We start from the raw sequence: 21,976 nt of genomic DNA, 5'->3' as shown, positions 1-21,976 counted from the left end.
TTTTTCTCACTATTCCACAGTCTTCTGAATGTGCTTTGTGAGTTTCTTGAGCATTCTGCAAAGAGGAGGAAGTTAACATTACCATTCCTAGTATTGCAACATCTGCCCTCCTAAGGGTGTATTTGGACAGTCTGGAGGAGGCATACATTTCCATATACATTATCTCTCCAAGCAGTTTGTCAATTTCTGAAGACAGAGAGTGGGACTTTGAGGACGTAGGTTGGAATTTGGGCCCAGGAGTCAGGTGGCTCTGTCTGTATTTCCTCATGTACTACCAGCGCAGGCTTCCAGAGGAATTTTTGAAAACTTCAGTTTCCTCCTCTGTGAGGTAGGATAGACACACTTACCTCATGGGGTTGTTGGGAGAATTAAATGAGATTATGCATGTTAAGTGCTTAGCACAGTGCCTGGAACAGTAAATTTGAAAAATGGAAGCTGTCGTTACTATTATTAGTCTCCCACATCACTTATCATGAGGTTGGGCATCTAGTAGGTCCTTAGTACATCTTTTTTTTAATTTTTAAATTTTTATTTTTTATTGACGTATAGTTGATTTACAATGTTTCAGGTGTACAGCAAAGCGATTCAGTTATACATGTGTGTGTGTATATATATATTCTTTTTCCGATCCTTTTCCATTATAGGTATTACAAGATATTGAATATAGTTCCCTGTGCTATACAGTAGGTCCTTGTTGTTTATCTATTTTATATATAGTTAATACATCTTTTTAGGATCAAATAGATTCTCCTTCTGAGTTGAGAGTCTACAGTGGGCTCAATAGAGCATGTCTACCTGACAAGGTGTCACTTGTGCTCTCTGACCTCCAGCCTGAAATCACTGCAGGAGTGAGGCTTCCACTGCTATTAGAGGACGCTCCTGCACTTCCAGCCCCTTGTCCCTTGGCTCCCTGTGACATCACACCGAAGTGCTAGTGTGTGCTCTGAGGCATGTCAGGCGAAAAATCACAGCCAGATCTTCTGTGTCTCAGTCTGAATGTGTTTGAGCAAGAATGAGACTGAGTCAGGTGCCAGGGGCAAGCTGGGTCCAAGAGGAAGGGCCCTGGGTGGTGATAAGCAGGAACAAGGGAAGGGGCACTGTGTCACACCACAACACACATCCTCAGCTCCCCCGCTTCCAGGAAGCCAGGTGTGAGGAGGAGACCACCTTCTCCTCCTAATCATGACACACACTCCCCAAGGTGCAATTCCCTGCAGCCCCAAAAGATCCGTTGAGATGTGTTATGTTGGTTTTACGTAAAGCCAAGGCCACCCCATCCAAACAAGAATTCAAGAGATGCAAATGGCCATATGTATGGCCAAGGGGATCCCCGCTCTTTTGGGGGGGTGCGGTTTGAATCAGGCAATCGCTTTTTAAATTCCGTGGATCAAACACCCAAAGCTTCTGAGATTCCAACAAATGTGAAAAGAGCAGGTTTCTATGATCCTAGATTCTAGGATTCTTTTGTCATTTCATGAAAGCTTATCAAGGCTGGATCTGTGCCAAGCCCTGTGCTGGGTGCTGTGGACCTGAAAGGGTCCTCAGTCTAGTGAGGAAAGCAGAGTGACCAGACACAGTGTGTGATAAACACTGTGAGAAAGGCATCATAGGGGTATCCAGCCGACATGGCCAAGGAATAATTCATTTTGCACAGAGAGGACAGAAAAGCCAACTGGGAAGCGTAGACAGCGGCCAGACTCAAAAGCTAACCAGACAACCTGCATGATCCCTCAGCTATATGACCTTGGGCAAGTCCTTCAACCTCTCTGAGCCTCAATCTTCTCACTTGTACAATAGGGCTACTATTCCCTATCCCAAAGGGACTGTTGTTAAGGGTTAGAAATAACGCATGTGGAGGATCACAGCCTATACATAAGGGCTCAATTTTTTTATTTCTTAGAAAAAGTGACTCCTGATGCATGTTGGAGGACAGGCAGGAACTCATCAAGCAGACCAGGAGGGAAGAGAGGCCAAGCGGAGAGCAGGTGCTGCACGTGCAGAGGTCCAGAGGCTCACAGGGTAGAAAGTGCTGCCGAGGAAGTTGGCAGGGGACTTAAAGGCCAAGCCAAGGAGCTTAGACTTGATTCTGGGGGCACTGAGGGGTCATAGGAGGTTTTCAAGCAGGGGAGGGACAGCATCAATGTGTGGGCTAGGAAGATGTAGCCTTCTGGCCACAGTGCACAAAATGACATGGAGATTCTGCAAGGACGAAGACCAGTGAAGAGGCACAATAATAAACAGCCATGAGCCAGGGAACACTAGCCGCTGGGCCACAAGTGCCACCCATGGTAAGGATGTTGGCACATAGTACTACCCAGGCTGTGTGGGGCAACACGCACACAGATGGGGAGCAGGGCCCTGCTACTCTGATGGAAGCTTTTGAACACATGTTGCAGGTAACACAGCCTCAAGTCATTCCTTCATTCAGCAAATCTTCACTGAGTACCTATGATGTCCCAGGCACTCTTGATGCTGGAGATTCAGCAATGAACCAGACAAGGTCCCTGCCCTCATAGAGCTCATGTTTTAGTGGGGAGGTGGGTGCCTAAACAAATACTGTTACAATTTAGTCACAATCGCTATGAGAGCTACAAACCAGTAGCAAGTGTTTTGAACTGGAGGGATTCTAAACCTGGTCTCCCAGAAGAAGTGGCATTTAACTTTAGACCTAAAGTCTTGACAGTTTGTCAGGCAGAGTGAGGGAAGAGAGCTCCAGGTTGAGGGAATAGCATGTGCAAAGGCTTGGAGAAGCAAAGGAGCCTGGCACATTTGAGGAACTGAGAGGCCAGTGTGGTTGGAACTCAGAGATGGAGTGTGGTGAGGGTGTGGTGCAAGACAAGGCTGGCGAGGTCCACAGGGGCAGACCAGCAGGGCCTTCCCAGCCATGTTAAGGGCAAGTTAAGGATTCTGGGCACAGCTTGGCCTCCAACGCCAACCCACGCCATCCCACTCCAACCTACACCAACCCAAGCCACCTTTCATCTGCTCTTCTGGGTCAAGCCCCCTGATCCCAGAATAGCTCTCTTCCCATGACTTTCCTTCCAGTCAAGAATTTTCTCAACCATTACAAGTGTCTCTTGTCATCACTTCCCAAGAAATTCAGTTCCTGGGGGACCAAATCCTGGCTCTCCCAGGAAGCATTTGGCAAGGTTTCAGGCACCATCAGGTAGCCCACGTTATGCTAGAATATTTACTAAGTGAATGAGTGAGAGTTATTATCCCCATTTTATGGATAAGGAAACTGAGGCTTGGTGAGAGAAAGCACTTATCTCTACCTGTGGAATTTGGGAAGCTACATGGCTGTTAGGATTCTATGATTCTGATCCTATGACAGGGAGAGAGGATGATAAGGTTTAAGGAAACATGGAGATTTCAGGGTTCCAAAATTCCACGATTCTAAGCCTTAGCGCTCCAATAAACCAGGTTCCTGATCTGTGCTACCTAGTCCAAGCCTGGAGAGGCAGGCAGCACCCATGAGCCCTTTTCCACCAGGTCTCCTGGGTCCCACCTCGTAGACCAGCCAAAGGATGCGATCTGGCCCCCCCCCCCCCCCCCCGATGGCCAGGAGAGAAAGGGAAGGAACACAGTAGTCAGGAGCCTAACACCCAAGGGCAATGTTCTGGGGCAGCGACAGGAGTGAAGGCGGGGAGTTCCAGGTCCCGCCCCAGGGCAGACTTCCTGCTCAGCAGCCACCCCAAGTGAGCTGAAGCGGCGGCTGCCGGAGGGAACCCCAGGAGCCATGGGGTGCACGCGTGATGCCATCCTGGATGCACTGGAGAACCTGACCCCTGATGAGTTCAAGAAGTTCAAGATGAAGCTGCTTTCAGTGCCGCTGCGCGAAGGCTACGGACGCATCCCACGGGGGACGCTGCTGCCCATGGATGCTGTGGACCTCACCGACAAGCTCGTCAGCTACTATCTGGAGGCGTACGGCGCCGAGCTCACGGTGCTCGTGCTGTGCAACATGGGCATGCAGGAGGTGGCGGAGCAGCTGCAGGAGACCTTGCACAAGGGTGAGTGCGCCCCCTCCACAGGTCCGGACCAGTATCCCCTCTACACCCTCCTCCCAACCCAGAAGTTCGCCTCTACCAGAGCTTCCGCTTCCTGTTTCTGCTACCCTTTAATAAAATCTTCTCCTGCTGGGGAGGCTTCCGGCCCAAGAGACCCCTGACCCCAGAAACACTTGGGAGACACCACTTAACATTTTCTTACAGGCCCCGGAACCACGCCAGCCGGGATCAAGGCACCTCCCCAGACAGCAGCCAAGCCAGGTAAAGCCTTCAACACCCAACCTCACCAGCCCCGCCCCACCGTACCCCTGCATAGCCTCTTGTCCCAAGGCCAGGAGCACCCAAAGAGCACAAAGCTAGGCCAACCCTTCCCACCCACCTACTCACGAACACCTCCTGGGGCTGAGCCTGGTTGGGAGGAGAAAGGGAGACAAAGTTAAACTTATCCCACTATACGTAGAGTCCCGGTGGCATGCCCGCCTTGAGCCCCACCACTTAGGGTTGCATTCAGGGCAATTTCTAAAGAAAGCAAAGTGTCAAGAGGGACAGGCTCCAGCACCCACCCTGGTCCCAGCTCATCCCCTCTCCCCCCTCCCGCCCCAGCACTGCACTTTGTGGACCAGCATCGGGCGGCACTCATTGCACGGGTCACAGACGTGGATGGGGTGCTGGACGCCCTGTACGGGAAGGTCCTGACAGAGCAGCAGTACCAGGCAGTGCGGGCGGAGCGCACCAATCCTACCAAGATGAGGATGCTCTTCAGCTTTGCTCCAGCCTGGAACCTGACCTGCAAGGATCTGCTCCTCCAGGCCCTGAGGGACACCCAGCCCTACCTGGTGGTCGACCTGGAGCAGAGCTGAGGCATCTTCCCCAGCAGCGGTCCCACAGACAACCCCTGGCAGTTCCAGCCAACTTACCTGGAGTCTGATTTTTTTTTAATATACATAATATATGAAAAACCAGCTTGTACTTGGTGTGTTTTCCTACTTCCAGCCTGGAAGCTCATGCAGAGCTGAGCTACATATCCAAGCGCCGCAGCGGCTCAGATGAAGCTCTGGTCTCCGCCTGTTCCTGGGGCAGCAGGCTCCCCAGACATTTCATCCTACCTGCCTCAGTCACCATGGAATGGTCCCTCACTCACCATTTGGTGGCTCCCTTAATGCCACCCCAGAGGGTCTGCCCTTGAGACCTGTGAACATAAGTTAGCCTTGTGGCCAAGGTCTAAAAATTGAAATAGAAATATGTACAAAGGGCCTGGAGCTGTAGGGGGCCGGACTTGACAGATGCATTTAGAAACAAGACTCGTCGACCAAGCTTCTCTTTTGCTTTTTCATAGGAAAAAAAATTGCAAAATGAGAGCAGTTTTCAGAGGAAGCGACAAGAGTATCATCTAAACAGGAAAGAGCACAAACCACCAAGTGTCCCTAGGGCTCCTTCTGGCACTGACACCAGCAGGCGTCACTGCTCCCTCTGCTCCCTCCCACCCACTGCAAGAGGTTACACTTTGCCCAGAAAACATGCCAACCACAAAAGCAACTTCAGGAAATGAGTTCTAGTAGCTGTTCCTTCTCTTGATGAAATTGTGCCCACAAAAGAAAATAGGAGTATTTATTTCCACAAAACAGCACTTAGGGAGCCTTTCCAGAGGCTGTTAGGGAACCAGATCCTAGGACCACATCCTGAGTACACTTTGCACCCAAATTCTTTCTGGCCTGCAGGGGGTGGATGCAAAGCAACAGGCAGGCCCCAAGGAGGCCAGATATCCTAACCTTAGGAGTCAGATCATCAGACTCGGCGATCCAGGCATGAGGGTACAAAGTGTGCCACTCACGATAGACCAGCGAAGAATGAAAAAGCTGTATGAAGGCTTCACTTGGAACACCCTCCCTAGACACAAGAATGGACAGATGCAGTGTTTATCCCCCTCCCCCCACCCCACACCGTCTAACACTTCCCTATTCTGATGACCGGATCACCAGAGCAACAGGAGAAAACAAGCTGTTTGCTGCAGGAGGAAGCTACCAAAAAGCTAAGCTAATGACCACTGTCAAGGCTACGGTGACATGGGACTGCTCCTAATGCCATTTAGGACTCCAGGAGGAAAGCTGAGCTTCCCCAAAAGCGGGAATCAGCCCACTCACTCAGGATCCCGTGGGCTCATCTTCTTTGGCCAACTACCCCATAAAATAAATGATGCTCCCCATTTCACCCTCAGCCCTTTTCTACCAAGTCTTCTTAAATCTTATAAACCAAGCCTTATTCAATCCCTGAGATGTGCTTGTTCCCTTATGTTCTGAAGACCTTACCATTTCCCAGACTGAAGTTGTCTTCCTTTTACTATCCCTGTATCTCGACATATGGCAACAGCAGCAGCCTAACCAGAAAACAAGAAACTCCAGCATGTTCCGTAAGGCCCAGGTTTAGTCAGTCTTCCAACTTACACCCAAACACCTTCAACTTCACTGCCCCCAAATGGCATATGCCTTCATGCCTTACCCACAACAGGCCTCCTGATCTCCCCGCTTCTAGTCAACCACCTTCAAGGGCCTGAGTATTGAAAACTGATGGAAATGGACTCCCTTCTAACACTAGGACACCTAAGCCCTGCTTCCAGCCTGACCCTGAATAACCCCATCCAACCTCTCCTACCTTCCTCTTCACACACCACCGGATCTCAACACTACTTACACCCCCTGCCCTACCGTACGCTGGTCCCAACTCTGCATACCTTGAAACCCACCTGTCCTAGCATGCCCAGAGAGGGCCTTCCTCTGGGCTCCAGTGGCACTTTCACCTAGGTTCCCCGTGGTAGAGCAAACCATACTGTCACGTTCTATTTTCACACAGGACTCTCCCGTTAGAGCCCCATAAAAAGACATCTTTTCAACCTCTGTACAGTGCCTTGCATGTGAAAAATAGCAGTCACTGTGTATGTCTAGTGTCTTAACAGGTTTTTTTTTGAACTTCATAGGAACCTAATGCTTCTCATGAGATGGAGCCATAACACTTCCTTGCACAGCAGATGCTCAAACAGAGCAGCTACAAAAACTAGTGCAGGCCTGAGGCAAAAGACACGGTTCTAAGAAACAGCTCCCCTAAGTTGAAAGACTTCTTGGAGGCTTTATTTTTCCTTTATATTTGGTGGGGGAGGGGGAAGGGGGAGGCTCAGAGTTCTACCAGCCACAGCATACTGGTTAAGGACACACTTCTGCAGCCAAAGGACAGATTCAAATCCCTGCTCTACCCTACTCACCAGTTATGAGACTTAAGGCCAGTTTGTACCTCAGCATCCCATCTATAAAGTAGGGGTAACAGGACATAGCTCATCACCTAACAGCAACTGGCCCAGAGCGAGCACACGTTAGTGTCAACAGTGATCTCCAGGATGTTTTCCTTCCTAGCTGCTCAATGGCTTAGGCTCCTCAATCTGGAACAATCAACATTTTCTGCCCAAACCTCTAAGCATCACAAGACTGGAAAAAAAAAAAAAAAACAAGCAGATCAACAGCAAATGTTCGATGGGCCTGTGCTAATTAGAACAAAAACCCACATGCAGGACCCAGCCTTCCACAAGTGATGACCTTTTTCTTAGCTCCTGGCTTACACTGTCTACATGGACAGTTTTGTACAAAATTGAGTTCCCCTTTCCAGACATGGTGGGGGGAATGAGCAGAAAAGGAGTCTCTGCAGAACTTCAGAACATCGCCAGAGAGGTCGCAGCACCCCACCAGGACCTACACACCGAGTTCGAACCGACGCGCTAACCACATTGCCGAGCGATTCAGGTACGTATTCAACTTCGACACACTGCTACAGAGAGAATCTGGCTCTGCCACCTCAGTCAGACGGTGACAGGTCTGCAGAAGCCTTCTCACATAGGGATTTGCCTTTTCACTCAGGGAAAGGGTATACAGGATGGGCCCTCTTCCCCTCAAATTCTGGTTGGTGGGGTGGGGGGGGACAGCCATCAAGCTAAATCTGACAGGTTCTTACCCCACGCAGGCTGCAGTGAGGCCCTAAGGATCCTGCACGGAACAGCTACAAGGAATCAGCGCAATTGTGCAACACTGCCACCCTGAGGCGCGCGTGCAGAATGCTACCTGGAAGGCCTGGCTCCTGCTCCCCTTCAGTTTCTTCTTCCCATACCCAACCCCACCCTCCTTGGCATTCTCTACCGGGAATGGCCTAAGCTCAGTTCCCCACTACACACAAGGAATCCCCTATCTTCGACCCTGTAGTCCAAGCTCCCTCCCTGTCTCCAATCCCTACACTGGTGGCTCTCAATTATCCTTCATGTTAAAGGAGCCCTTCATGCTCGCACTATAACCCCAAGACAATCCAAGGAGCTGAACAGCACAATCCATCCACAGAGCACTCACTATTCCCAGACCCAAACTCCTCTGACATACTTCTGTTCCTCCCTCAAAAATATTCAGGAATTTTAAATTCAATGGTCTCTTAAAGCTCTAACTGCTAACACCATAGGATTGAGGGGCAATTTCTACAAGCCCAGAAGTCAAACCTGCTGGCAAGATCCACTTGACACTACTTCCTCGTTTCTTAATACGCCCAGCACCATGAAGATTACCGTCTGCATGGGGAGGTGAACAAGATAATTTTTGTGGAAACCTCCTAACTCTGAATTATTTCAAAATAAAAAGTTAAAGATGAAAGGAAAGAGGCTTAGTACTGAGGGCCCAAAGGCAGAAAAGGGAGTCTGAGTTCTGGAAAGACTAGAGGAATGGCTGCAGATGGGACCTCACACTGAGCTGAGCCTCTCACAGACTAGTAGAGGGAGTGAGACCTGGTTACAAAACCCCTGGTGGAAGATTGACAGGAGACCGGAAGTGGGAAGCAACATGCCTAAATAAAGATGTTAATGTGTTGAGTCTCATAGGGGCTGGACCCAGCAATGACTTAACCTCAGCCCTATATCCAAGTTACTGAAATCCAGCATGTGATGGGGAAAAGGTGAAAAGCCTGAGAACTAAATCAGTGGAAGCAAACAGACCCGCAGCACACTTTTCCCCACCACAACCTACCCTCCTCACTTCTCCCTAGTCAGCCTGTCCCAATTCAAAAAAGCCAGGCGCCTAAGTGCTTCCAGACTGCAGGCCATTTTCCATAATTCAGTAATAATGTATTCTTTAGATCTCTAAGGACTAGCCTAAGATCCTCATCAGAGAAATATGACTGGCTATTACCGGCCTAGTGCTTACAAGGGAATGCAGCAAAGAGCAGAGGGCCCGAAGTCCAACCCCCTTGAGGTCTCACTCCTATTTTCTCGCCAATGGATAAGCTGGCACGAGAACCAACAACATTCCCTCTATTCCTAGTTCTGTCGTCATCCATTCTTTTCTCCTGGAAAAAGGACCCCAAACTGGATCTACCCACTAGACACTTGGGACTCTATTTTCTTTTACTTAGGAACAAGGCCCATCACTGAAGCCCTTTAAAGGACAAGAACTAAATACTAACAGTCCCAGTCAGTAACTGGGTCTCACCCAGAGCTTCAACCTCCTTCACCGCTAGCAGTAGGGATGAAGGAACCACAACCAAACCCGAACACCAGAACCCCACCAGGTGAAGCACACACAATAAACTTCTCAGAGACATGAATAGTGCCATTCAAACCAAGCATCACTGTAAGAAAGCAGGTCAAAAACAGCAGAGGCAGCTGACCGCACCAGGGAGAGAAACACTGCCATATCCTTGGCTCTAATTCTGAGGGTTTCTCACATGTACCAAGTTCAGTAAGCCAAATGAAAGCACTGCCTGGAGAAGCTCAGCCATTCTCCACCCACTCTTGGTAGAGCACCTCCACACAGTAGGGAGGATAAAGCAGCTATTCCTTTTGACAAAGCCACAGCTTCCGTCTCAAGTCACCGGAGATTGGAAGATAAAACAACTCTTAAGAAGAGAATACTTACAGCATACTTGACAATTTTAAACCAAGAGAAAAAGCACTTCCCACCAGGGGTCCCAGGCACTCTACGAGCTGTGCTTCTGACAGCAAAGAAGCCTGTTGCTGTTGGCTATAATTTTCGGTTCTTTACAACTAAAATTCAATTGCTTGGCAGGGATGGGCAAGTTTTCTAAACTCGGTTTGAGCTGGAAAAAAGGCGGGGGGGAGATTTTTGGGGTCAGGAAAGGCATGTAAGGTTGACGGGCACTAGTCTGAGGTTTCAGCTCATCAGCCCCACCCTTTGCCTTTCTCAAAATTATCAATGACCTCAGCCCTCTGGGTATAGGCAGGATGTAAACACGACCCAGCTAGACCACTGTCTCCCTACAGACACCTACCAAAGTCCCACCTTCAGGAAAACTAATGGGGGGGGGGGTCACCCTGAAATATAAAGAACTGCCTCTACCTTACTGTCCCAGCTAACCTTCCCCCCTTTACCATCTCCTCTCCTTCCCAAGTCTCTTTCCCTAAAATTTAGCATCCTCTTAAGGCCTAGGCAAACAAACGTTCAGGATAGGAGTCTGTCCCTTTCAGAAAAATGATTTCAGAACGAAATGCCAAGAAATGAAAAAGAAGAGAAGACAGGGACTCCTTCCTGGAGCCGACCATTTCCTGAGAAATGAGAGCCACATCACCCATGCACTGGGCATAAAGTGAGCAAGGCCACGGAACACCGGCCATTAAGTAGGTGCTCAGTTACTCTCCTTCCTGCAAAACACCCAACTGGCTAATAACTACGTGCTCCGATCATGATCAAGCTTGAATACCACCCCCAAAGCAACCTAATTTGTTTGAGCCCCACTCAGAAAAGTGCCAAAAGAGCCAAAAGGCCTTAAAAAAAGAACACAACTACTATAAATAATAAACTCACTAAAACCAGCATGTGAATAAACATGGTAAAAGAAAAACTTCCAAATGGTTGGACAATTCTGGGCCAACACACCACATGTTTCTCATTTACCCCTTTCATTCATCTAGTTTTTACCATAACAGAAAAGTTTAATCTCTACTTTCAAGGATACACTTGACCTTTTCTCCCCTGAAACAAGTATCAAACACTTTATTCCAGTTCCTGCTAAGCGAGAACAAACAAATTATTCCAGTTCCCACAAGGCAGGTTGATCTGAAAGAGGAAAACTCCCCACATTCTTGACCTGGACATCAACGCTCCAGGAGAGTGAAGAGGGGGAAGAGGAAGAAAATTTAACTAAAATGATGGTTTTTAATGGGAACCAGAGATATGGTTACAATTACATAGTCCGACACAAAAAACCCGTGGGTGATCAGGAGTTGGAAGGTTACAAAATAATGAGGGTAACACTGGGTACAGGAAGAAAGCTGCTCCAGAACTTCAGGAGCCAGGCTAATACGGCCTCTCCCTGCGATCCTGTCTGTGCTCACCCCTGCAAGAAAGAGTATCCATTAGGTCTGAGTTACCAACCTCTCTACCCAACCCACCCCTGAAATCCTATCTGCCCCTGCTACCCAACCCCAAGAAATAGCTCATATCTCCCTAGGTATAGAGAGTACGTGGGAGTCTACAGATTAGCTCCCCCGGATAATCTTCCTTCCCTCCTTCCCTACCCACTATGGTTACAGTCTCAGCTTTCCAACCTAGCCCTCAAAACGAAACCACTGTCCCAAAACCTTACAATCCCATGACCTCTGTTCAACTGTTCTACTTTCATTTCAATTTAGTCTTACTTACCTGGAGTCCATCTTGCCAGGGCCAAAGCCACCTCTGTCCCCACCACCCCGGCCCCCTCGGAAGCCCCCACGGTCCCCGCCTCGGCCTCGGTAGCCGCCCCGATCATAGCCTCCTCTGCCACCACGACGATCGTCTCCATAGTTACCCCCTAGGAAAAAAGAAACATGATATATCCCCATATCACATCCCCCAAATTCCTCCTACCTCCCCTCTAGCCTCCTTTTTGATCCCAACTCCTTACCACCAGCTCCGCCTCTTCCTTACCCATATGAGAGCCTCCTGGTCCCCCTCCTGGGCCGTCTGGTTTAGGGGCCTTACACTGGTTGCATTCATTCCTCCAAGAGAAGTTCATGTTCTCACACGTACTGAGGAAAATAAGACAATTAGTCGGGGCCGGGGGGCTGGGTAAGACAAGACCTAGAATTACAAACACTCCAGTTACCTTACGTGAGGAAAATGAGGCCTCGGAAAAGCAAAAGGGCTTGTTTCTCAGGAGCGAGCCAGACAAAAACTGCAGGTTATTGAACCCAGTCCAATACCGTTCCCACTAGAGCTACCTCACCTAGGTGACTCCTGGCCAAGCCTGTCAAAGTGTAGCTTTGACATCTATTAGTCAGAAAACACAAGCTCTACCATAATACCAAAGGGCACACGTGTAAGAGGGCTGAGAAAAGAATTAAAGAAGTTTCACTCACGGATTAGGACACTTCCAGTCCCCTGCTCGCTGCTGTCCTCCACCGCCACCGCCGCCGCTGGGGAACCCTCCTCGGCCACCGCCACCACTGCCACCACCTCCATAGCCTCCACGGCCCATGGGTCCTAGTGCAGACACAGGAATAGGTCTGCTCCGCTTCCAAGTTTGGTTAACCTAACCTTCTCTCCCACGCAAACCCTTACCACCCTGCCTCCCTTCTCTCCCCATCACCTCTTACGCCAGCAGAAGTAGCTCCTCACCTCCTCGCCCTCGGCCTCCACGACCATTGCCACCACCCCGATTGAAGTCTGCTCGCCGAGTAGCAAATGAGACCTTGATGGGATTCCCAGAGAATTCTTTACCTAAAGAAATAAAGGCGGTATAAAGAGACTTTTTATTAAGACCTGTGGGTCCAAAAACACACTTGGTACAATCAAGAGAAGACTCTGCCTTCTTGTAAATGTTTACAATCTCATGAAACGTAAGAAAAAATAAGACCACACCAAAATAGGAGTGTTGGAAGACTCAAAGAAATCCTCAAAACACAGGCCGTTTCCCAAAGCTAGTTACCCTGTCCCCCACCCCTGCCAGCCTCCTCATACATACCATCAAACCAGTCAATAGCTGCTTTAGCAGAAGGTGGGTCATCAAATGATACTGTTGCCTCTCCCTTCAGCTTGCCTGTTTCCCTGTCTGTGTACAGATTAATCATGGGCTGTCCTGTTTTCTTATTTGTCTAAAGAAATCAACGTGAGATAACATCAGTCTTAAAGAAGACAGCACTATCATAACCATACCTTTCTCTTTCACGTAACTTGAATTAAAGCCATCAACTATAACTGTTCCTCACTTCAATATTAAAAGATGAAAGTAAAGATTATAGACTACAAATTCAAAAGTTTTAGACACTCCCTTTTTTATCAGTTGTGCCTCTTTTGTGTTAAAATGTGATTCCCTTTAGAAAATGGCAAAGGCTAATGTTCTTTCCTCAACAAATGAAGCAGGCAACCATTAAGACTTTTTTTTTCACTAAGGTGTGAAATCCAAAAGCCTGCAGCACTGATAGAAAGCACCCACTCTGCTCCACAAGTACCTTAATGATACCAATCTGCTTGAAGTAATCAGCTACAGACTCAATTGTAACATTCTCGCCCAGGCCTTGCACGAAGATGGTGTTGTTGTCTGAATTATCCTGTTCTGCTTGTCAAACGCAGAAAGAAACATGAATTTGAAGAGAGAAAACAAGCAAAGGTAAAACAAGTCAGTGACTCTTAATAACCTAACTTTAAGAAATACTTGCTATTTTGCTTTCAAAGAAAAAAAACTCTAAAGCAAGCAATATACTTTGGTTTAGGTCAGACAAAAGAAATCCCCATCCCTTCTATTTTATTATCTGAGTACCAGTATGCCAGCCACTTCACAAATTTAAATTTAGTTTTACAACTACCCTTTGAAACATGTTGATACTCACTAAAGAAACGAGGGCTCAGGAGTTAACTGCCCAACCGCACAGTAAGTACACCAGTTGTTTGTCAATGTTCAGTTGAAGACCCCCAAGTTAAGAAACCAATCTTACACTAAAATCCAGTATACAAACATAATTAAAACGAAAAATACACTAAGTGCTTCCCTTTATGTGTCTTTTTCGTTCAATAATTTGGTTACGATCCCCATTTTTAAAAGCCACTGCTTTAACTGAACCAGCAGTTCAGGATTATGGTCCACACACAGATGCATCAGCATCTCCTGAAACTTGTTAGAAATGCAAATTCTCGGGCTCCTCCCAGACCTACTAAATTGCTGGGAGAGGAAATCACCACATCAGGTATTTCTGATACATGGCTCATTTATAAATCACTGTTAAGTATAGCTACACCTAAACTCCCTTTCCCACATTTTCCTTCTTCTCTACCCCACAGTTCTTCAGATCCCTTTAAGTTTCAAAGAACATCCAGGAAAAGTCCTGACACCACTTGAGCCATTCCTTCATGCCACCTCTGGACTTACCAGAGTCATGACGTGATCCTTGGTCCCGAGGGCCTTAAGTGACATGAAAAAAAAACAAAAAACAAAAAAACAAGGAAAGAGGAGCCGTTAGTCAACAGGCTGAGAAAGACAAGGAAAAAAATTCACACCAAATCCAAACTTTTGCAAAATATCAGGTAAGTGCTCACAGCCTCATTCCAAACCCTGTCCTGGGTTGTCTGCCCAGAGAAAAATCCTAGGCAGGTCTGGGGAAGACAGAGGCCCCTTTTCCTAAGACCTGTATGTAACTTGAGTCCCCACAGGGACAACGCCACACTTCAGAAAATGCTGCCTCCCCCAGCTCAGGCTGGGAAATGTCCTCAGCACAGACTGGGAGGGCCAGGAGGGAGACCCCTTGAAGTTAACAAACCAACTCATAGCTTGGCCCTGTTCTCTCACCCCAGAGAGAAATGGGCTCACCACCAGCAATGTGATATGCATCCATACCGTTTCTCCAAACTTTAACACCAAAGACACTTATCCCTTGTAGAACAATTTTTAATTTCATCTTTAGAAACCATTCTTAAAACCATGTTTGTTTCCCCCAAAACCACATGAAAATAAAAATCATACGTAACAGCTATTATATTTTTAAAGCATGTCCCAGGGAACAGACCAGAAATCTTATTTCCATAATGCAGCCTCTATTTTTTTTCCAGAGACCATCTTTGACCAAAGTTTATCTGAATTCATCATAAATATATATTGTACCCACACTCAATGACACCTAAATCACGAACCCAAGCCTTTGGCTTTAAATGTTGAGACAAATCAAGAAACCTTTTGTTAGTTAACCAAACCAGAAAAGTTCCAGCTTACTGGGAGACTTCTCAAATTTGCCATTTTTCCATGAATTCAGTTTGTGCTGTTTAAGACCTGGTTATTTCCCATGAGCCACACATACTCCCAACCTTTCTTGGAAGTAGTCCACACCTTCCTTCCCAGAGCTAGTTTCTATTTGCCCATCTGAATTGAGTTTAAATGCGTGTATGTAGAATCGCATTGACACCATTCAGTATTTAATATATAAATATATACCAACTTCACCATCCTCAGGGCAGGGCAATAGTTCACATCCCTCGTCCAGAATTAAAACATTTGGAGGTTGTTACATACACATACATACACACACGCACACACGCACACACACACACACACACACTAACCTCGGACACACTGATCAAAAGGCTCCTAAAGCCAAGTCGGCCCCACGTGTTCCAGCACACACTCTCCAGTTTCTCATTACAGTGCTCACTAAGTGCCGGGTGTGGCAACACTCCTGTCAGAGGCCTACTTAAACACCTCTTATTAACCTGGGTCAAACCGAATTGGTACCAGATGCCTGCTGAGTCTTACCCCTGCCTGCCTCCAGGTTAGCACACATCTGGCAGCAGGTGGCATTCTACCCCACCCCTTTCTGGAGGTGGTTCTGGACACTCCAAAACCTTTGACACTTAAAACACGCTAAGACATCTGCAAATGAACAATCAGACAAAGCATTGCTGGGAGTTGGGAATTTTGGAAACTCTGTTCACTTACCACCAAATTTATTGAAGCCACCACGGTCACTTCCGCTGGAGAAGACAAGTTAGAAGAAAGGACATGAAGCTTCCAACGGCTACAAAAGGGCGGTTTTTGATTTTGTTCAACATTCCCCAAACATGGGTAGGTGTTTTGGGAAAATGATAATACAAATGGCTACTAAAATACATTCCCCTTCCTGACCACCCCTTGTCTGACCTTTGAGCATGTCACACACACGTGTGCAATTTCTCAGACACAATTTTTAAGGATTTTGCTTTAAAAGGTTATATATCTATTTCCTCTGGAAAAAAAAAAAAGACCCATTTTCCTTGGTCGTTCTTCCGATGTAGCAGATGTTTTTTCCTCTTGTCGCGAGTGGATGACAACCCAGTAGTTGGTTTAAAAACCCTACCCCCGATTTACCCAGAAGACATTTCACACCAGGCTGGGGTAGCCCTGAACACATTTTTGTGGTTTTTTGCTTTGAAAGCAGCAAGCAGACCCAACCCCATTCCATAAAAAGTCAAAACCAAAGGCAATTTCCCCTTAAAGCGAGACAAACTTAGCTAAGCCCTACCCTAACTACTGAGCTGTTTTTGATCTCTCCCCACCCCCGGGGTCACCCCTTCTACACTGTGAGAAGAGCGGAGTATTTTGCAATGTCACCTTTCATACCTGTGGCACATAAAATGCAGAGCAAGTTAACAGTCACATTAACAGTTGTTTTTCTTTTTAAAGTTTTGCATTAAACACACGCACACAACAGAGTTTTCCTTATTTTGTTTTTGAGATTGCCCCCACCCACCTCTGAATACTTACCATACACAAACTCTTTTTAAAAAACCTACTTTTTCCCAAAAAGGAGTAACACACTGACATTCCTCCCCTCTCAAGGGAGACAGAGTAGGGTCCTTCAAATCATATTTACCAACAGATTTGACAAATGCTTTAACATCAAATCTAAGGTTTTACTTCAACTTCAGCGGGAAGGGGAGGAAAGAAGGTCCAGTTGGACAAGTAACCAGAGGAAGGGGGACAGTGGAGCAAATAGGTGGGATACCACTGTCAAGCGTACTGTATTTTGTCCAAAAGGTCTGCACACTTCAGATAGCCCCATAAACCAAGTCACACACACAAAATCATTACTGTCAGTCAAATGAGTGCTCGTGGATTCAAATGACTACAGAATAAAGAGAGAGTAGCCAATTCCTGGAAGCTCAAGTCAGGTTAACCATTTACAACTCCCTCAGAGGACACATGGGAATACAAGTAACAAGTTTCCCTATTACCAGGAGTGGGATCATCGGTTTCCCTTGCAGAGAAAGAAGCCTTTACTTCCATGTTTCTTGCCTAGGATATCAATGACTCCAATCCATATACACCCATGTTTCTTTTTCTTCAAAAATAAAAGTGTCAGTACTCAAATCTCTATACAGAGGTGTGGGTAGAAGTTCAGGCTCCCAAGTTCTCACAAAAATAAAATGGGGATGTATGTATGAAGAAGAAACAGTCAATGCTCCTAAATCAAAGCCCTCACAAATCCCTAGAATAAGACTAACCATGCACTAAGGGACTAGGCTTCAAGGGAGATTCATGCAACCCTCCACACTGCTCACTGATGTTACTCCCTGGCTCACAAGACACCTACCCCATGCCGCCTCTGCCTCCACGGCCGCCTCCACGACCTCTGGGTTCATAGCCACCACTGCTGCGGCTGTAACCACCGCCACCGCCCCGGCCACGGCCCCCACGGTCCTGCTGGCCTCCCCCGTAGCCTCCGCCACCACTCTGGTCCTGATTGCCATAACCGCCGCCACCACTACTACTCATGGAGGACTGATCTTGGCCATAGTTACCTGTCAGGAAAGAAAGAATGCCTTTAAAAAACACAAAACAGACTGCGAGGTGGCATAAAACAGTTCAACTGCGCCAGAGGATAAATGACAATAAAAATTAAAATGAAGCTAGGAAACAAAGCGCAAGATTTTTAAGAACCCTTTTAGGGAACGGGTCGAGCGGGATACAATTCCTTACAAAAAGCAAGTATGAGACAAAGTTGAAAACATCTCACCTCCACCACCCCCTCCACCTCCACCGCTACTGTTGTACTGGTTCTGCTGCCCATAGCCCTGAGGGGGATTATAGCTTTGCTGCTGTCCATAGCTTTGAGGCTGTCCACCATAGCCAGACTGCTGGCCATAGCCCCCACTCTGGGGCTGCCCATAGCTGCTGCTCTGAGAACTGCTACCGTAACTAGGGAAAAAGAAAAAGCAGAATCATAATGCCAGCATGTCCAAAACCTTCTTTCACTTTCAGTACATCCCATTCTCTGTACCCAACAGAGACCACCCCCGTTACTCCTCATGCTTACTCATGCACCCCTAATCTTTCAGTCCTCTCCCCTCTCCCCACAACTCCTTACCTTCCCGAGGTGCTGCTAGGAGTTGGCTGCTGGCCATAGCCAGGGTATGAGGACTGCTGCCCGTAAGACGACTGAGAACTTTGGCTACTGCCGTAGCCACCAGCTGAGCCATATCCCTGGGGAGTTGACTGTGTGCCATAGCCTGCTACAAGAAAAAGAAAAAGGAAGTCACAAAATCTACGATGAAAGAGAAAAGGCAGGGTAATGGTTTGAAGAAATCATTATATACCACCTAATGCTTCCCATACTTGAAAAGTCAGCCTCTTAGAAGATGCTTGGAAATCTTGCAACTCAGTCAGAGATTACCCTTCTCTTTTACCTTAAAGCTTAATATTCCAACTTCAGAGTTCCAATCTCATCCGACCCACACCAAAGCCAGCCTCCAGGACCACCACTAATCACAGCCCAAGAGACCCCTATTAATTAACAGCATTTTAACCTGTCCGTATATGTGCAGTACAAATAAGACAACCCCATATTATTTACACTTCAGGACCTCAGGGCAAATTCCATCTCCTGGTGTATCATGTGATATACAGCAGTCTGACTTCAAACATCCTCAAGGAAGTCATTTTCTCCCTTTGAGTATCTGAAAGTTTTCTCCCTTTAGGCAATACTACCCACCCCCCCACCCCCACCCCGCCCTCCCATTTCACTTTCATTCTTAGGGGAAATGGGGGAAAAGTGCAACATAAACAGAAAAGTAAAAAGTCAAAGAAAATAATAGGAAACAGAATTACAAACCAATTAAGCATTTTTGTTTGAAAGGACTCAAACGCCCAAGTGCTTTAAGGGTCATAGACTGGTTAAAGGAAACATTTCAACACTGCTTAGGTTTAAAAAAAGCAACATTCAGAAAGAGCAGGAAGAGGTGGGGTGATCCACTAAAAGAGACTCACTGTTCTGGGTCTGTCCATAGGAACTACCATAGCTGCTCTGGCCATAGCCTGAAGCATCCGTTGACTGGCCATAGCCACTGTAACTCTGCTGTCCATAGGGCTGATTGCTCTGCTGGGAATAGCCCTGCCCAGGCTGGGTTGGGTAGGCCCCATAACTGGAGAAAAAGACAAACCGTGCTCTCAGAAAAAAACACCTTCACCACCCTTGCCCTTGACAAACTCTGGAAGCCCAGAAATTGACACTCACCTTTGGGTTGCTTGTTGGGTATAGTCTGAAAAACAAAAACACGATTATATTACCTTCAACCATCCCTAAGAGTAGACTAGAGCGAAAAGTCTTAACTCAAGCTAGCTTTGGGGCCCCCGGAGAGGAAAGTCAATGAGGCATAAATTCCCACATGAAACCCTAGTTGAGAGGAGCAATCTGGCAGACCGTAGTCAAGTTTTCTTACAATAAAGAAAAGCAAAGAAATAGCGAATTTGTACAGAGACCAAGAAGCCTTAAGTACTGGAAAAAGCAAGAGTCTTGGTGAACAGCTGTAATTTTCTGCAACTTCAATCGATGTCAGGAACTGCACAAATATACACATTTCCTTCTCACACCCGCTCGAAGACGAAGACATCACTAAGAGTCAAGCTAAAGTCACACAGCTGCTTCAGCAGAACAGGTTTTAATTCAAGACAGAGGCAGAATTGTTCGGAACGTAGCCTCCACTTTCTCAATCCGAAAAACAAGAACGTCTCCAAAGAGGCCGCTCTTCACCCTTTGCCCAGTCTTGGAGACTGGAAACGGAGGCTTTTAATGCAAAGCTAGCTAACCAAGAGAAGAGCGCTCTTTGATCCCAAACGACGGAGATCACCATCAAAGAGCGGTCGCCTCGGGAGGCAAGTCGATTGGTACTCAAGTCCCCAGCCCTGTGGCTCCCCACGAGTGCGTTTTCTTATCTCCCTTGCCTGCCTCGGGGCTGTGGGGAGACTCGGTGAACCGAAGGAAGCGAAAGCGCTTTTAAAACGCCACATGTTAGACGCACTGGCCAGATCCACTCGTCTCCCCGGTACAGGAAACGAGTCGCTTCCTCCCGCAGAAAAGGGCAAAAGGACCGGGAGAAGGTGTGGCCTCGGGCGGCCGTTCTTTTCAGTTCCCACCTCCGAGAGAGGAAATTTAGGCGGGAAAAGCCTCGGGCCGGGTCCCCAAGTCCGTTGGACCACCCCCAGCCGTTAAGCGCGCCCAAGCCTCCGCCCCCGCCCGCGTGGCAAGCGAGGCGGGAACGAGGCGGTCCCGCCCCTTCCCGAGGGACCCCGGGGGCGAGGCCCAAACCGGACGCGCGCCGCGGAGCCTCCAGCGAAGGGTCTCGCGACAAAAAGCAGGACCGACACGAGGCGGGAGGGGGGGGTTCGCGCCGCCAGAAAGGGGGGAGGGGCCAGCAGAGCGCGTGCGCGCTCCGAGTGCCCGGATGCAGCACTGCGACAAAGCGGGCCCCAGCGCGAGGCTGGGGACGAGGAGGAGAAACGGCTACAGGGACCGAGCATTTCCATCCGTGCCTCACGTTTCCAATCACCAAGAAGAGTCCCTCCCAACCCTCATCTCAAGGAAAGGGGCTACGAAGGGAAGACCTCCCGCCCCGCGCCAGGCGCCAGAGGAGCGAAACAAGATGGCGACATCGGCCTCCCCCTTCCACCCCTCTCCGCTGCTTCCCGCCAGTGGTGCGAGAAGACCCTACACGCGATCGCCGCCCAGGTCTCACCGAAAAACAAAAGCCCGACTAGGAGGCAACGAGGCCCGGGGCCGGCACGCCACCGCCGCCTCGCGCCCTTACATACCGTTTGAGGCCATGTCCGCGCACGCGCGCACAGGCCGACAATCAACAAGATTCCAACACCACAGCACCGACGCCTCGAGGACTGAGCAGCCCCGCCTCCTGCGTCGAGGTTTATGTACGCCTCCCCGCCTACGCATGCCGGGGGAACGCACCAACTGCGGAAAGGAAAGGGGGAATCATGGCCGACTCCTGCCACTCTTCAGGGAGTATAGAGGACCCTAGCAGGCAGAAAGGAAGCGTATTAACTAAAAACCTTGCAAATAATATATGTAATCCTCTGTTTTTCATACAAAGAAGTTAGATTTGCTTTGCAGGACTAATCCCACGATTCACCCTCACCCCTATGATTGCATAATGGTACGGCCCGATTACCCCCTGGGGGCGGGGCGAGGGGCCCAGGGCGGTTGCGGGCGGAACTGTAGTCGAAGCCGGGAGTCGAGGGGCGGGAACCGAAATTCCTCAGGCTGGCCCCTTTCACTGGGCCTCACTTTCACTCAGGATGGAGAGCTCCTGCGCTCTATTCGCCTTACACTGCATCAAACGCATCCTCCCTCTGGCGCCAGCCTCCCTCTCTGGCTCTAGTGTTTCTCCACCGACAACACCCACCGACCCTCTCCCTGCGTCTAGGTATTCACTCATCGTCTTTCAGGCTTGCGTCTCCTGAAGTCCTTACCAGGGTTTGTAGATTGTGACGTTTGCCATGAAAGAAAGCATGGAGTTTAGCCCGGACCCTTGGGTCCTAGTCTGGTCAAGCCCTGATCGCCCACCCACACGCTCACGGCTTGGCCCGTGAGTAGCTTGGCTTGACTAGCTCTTGGACGGGAAAGCCCAAACCCTCCGGATCTCAAAGAGCACTGAGATTAGATCAGGGATTTACCAGCCTTTTTACTGATAAAGGGCTACTCTTTA

General features: G+C 48.4%; 2 protein-coding genes across 3 annotated transcripts; one reads left to right on the top strand and one right to left on the bottom strand.

Annotated features, from left to right (window-relative positions):
* The first annotated feature begins 3,495 nt into the window (after positions 1-3,495).
* Positions 3,496-4,939, top strand: LOC118881335 (apoptosis-associated speck-like protein containing a CARD). The gene is made up of 3 exons (XM_036826141.1): positions 3,496-4,013; positions 4,215-4,271; positions 4,614-4,939. The coding sequence occupies exons 1-3, from the start codon at positions 3,740-3,742 to the stop codon at positions 4,868-4,870; spliced, it is 588 nt and encodes a 195-aa protein (XP_036682036.1). The 5' UTR covers positions 3,496-3,739; the 3' UTR covers positions 4,871-4,939.
* Positions 4,940-11,019: 6,080 nt separating this feature from the next.
* FUS (FUS RNA binding protein) lies at positions 11,020-21,152 on the bottom strand. Of its 2 annotated transcripts, none has more exons than XM_036825818.1 (15): positions 21,069-21,152; positions 19,495-19,519; positions 19,248-19,402; positions 18,349-18,493; positions 17,998-18,179; positions 17,575-17,782; positions 15,942-15,976; positions 14,385-14,417; positions 13,471-13,574; positions 12,984-13,113; positions 12,638-12,739; positions 12,379-12,502; positions 11,948-12,048; positions 11,684-11,831; positions 11,020-11,378 (listed from the first exon to the last, which is right to left on the bottom strand). In XM_036825818.1, the coding sequence occupies exons 1-15, from the start codon at positions 21,079-21,081 to the stop codon at positions 11,339-11,341; spliced, it is 1,545 nt and encodes a 514-aa protein (XP_036681713.1). In that variant the 5' UTR covers positions 21,082-21,152; the 3' UTR covers positions 11,020-11,338. The 2 variants fall into 2 exon arrangements, with proteins under 2 accessions (XP_036681713.1, XP_036681714.1); XM_036825819.1 differs by having other exon boundaries at positions 18,349-18,490.
* Between the last annotated feature and the right edge of the window lie 824 nt (positions 21,153-21,976).

The sequence above is a fragment of the Balaenoptera musculus genome, chromosome 15, assembly GCF_009873245.2.
Source record: "Balaenoptera musculus isolate JJ_BM4_2016_0621 chromosome 15, mBalMus1.pri.v3, whole genome shotgun sequence".
Classification (NCBI taxonomy): domain Eukaryota; kingdom Metazoa; phylum Chordata; class Mammalia; order Artiodactyla; family Balaenopteridae; genus Balaenoptera; species Balaenoptera musculus.
The sequence above is the reverse complement of the archived record's forward strand: the minus strand, read 5'-3'. Positions and strand labels throughout refer to the sequence as shown.

Excerpts from the sequence above, each read along its gene's own strand:
- LOC118881335 (XM_036826141.1), top strand. The coding sequence starts at position 3,740 with ATGGGGTGCACGCGTGATGCCATCCTGGATGCACTGGAGAACCTGACC. Across the intron at positions 4,014-4,214 it reads GCAGGAGACCTTGCACAAGG|GCCCCGGAACCACGCCAGCC; the intron begins GTGAGTGCGCCC and ends ATTTTCTTACAG. Across the intron at positions 4,272-4,613 it reads CCAGACAGCAGCCAAGCCAG|CACTGCACTTTGTGGACCAG; the intron begins GTAAAGCCTTCA and ends CTCCCGCCCCAG.
- FUS (XM_036825818.1), bottom strand. Across the intron at positions 12,740-12,983 it reads AGCTATTGACTGGTTTGATG|GTAAAGAATTCTCTGGGAAT; the intron begins GTATGTATGAGG and ends TTATTTCTTTAG. Across the intron at positions 11,832-11,947 it reads ACCAGGAGGCTCTCATATGG|GGGGTAACTATGGAGACGAT; the intron begins GTAAGGAAGAGG and ends CTTTTTTCCTAG.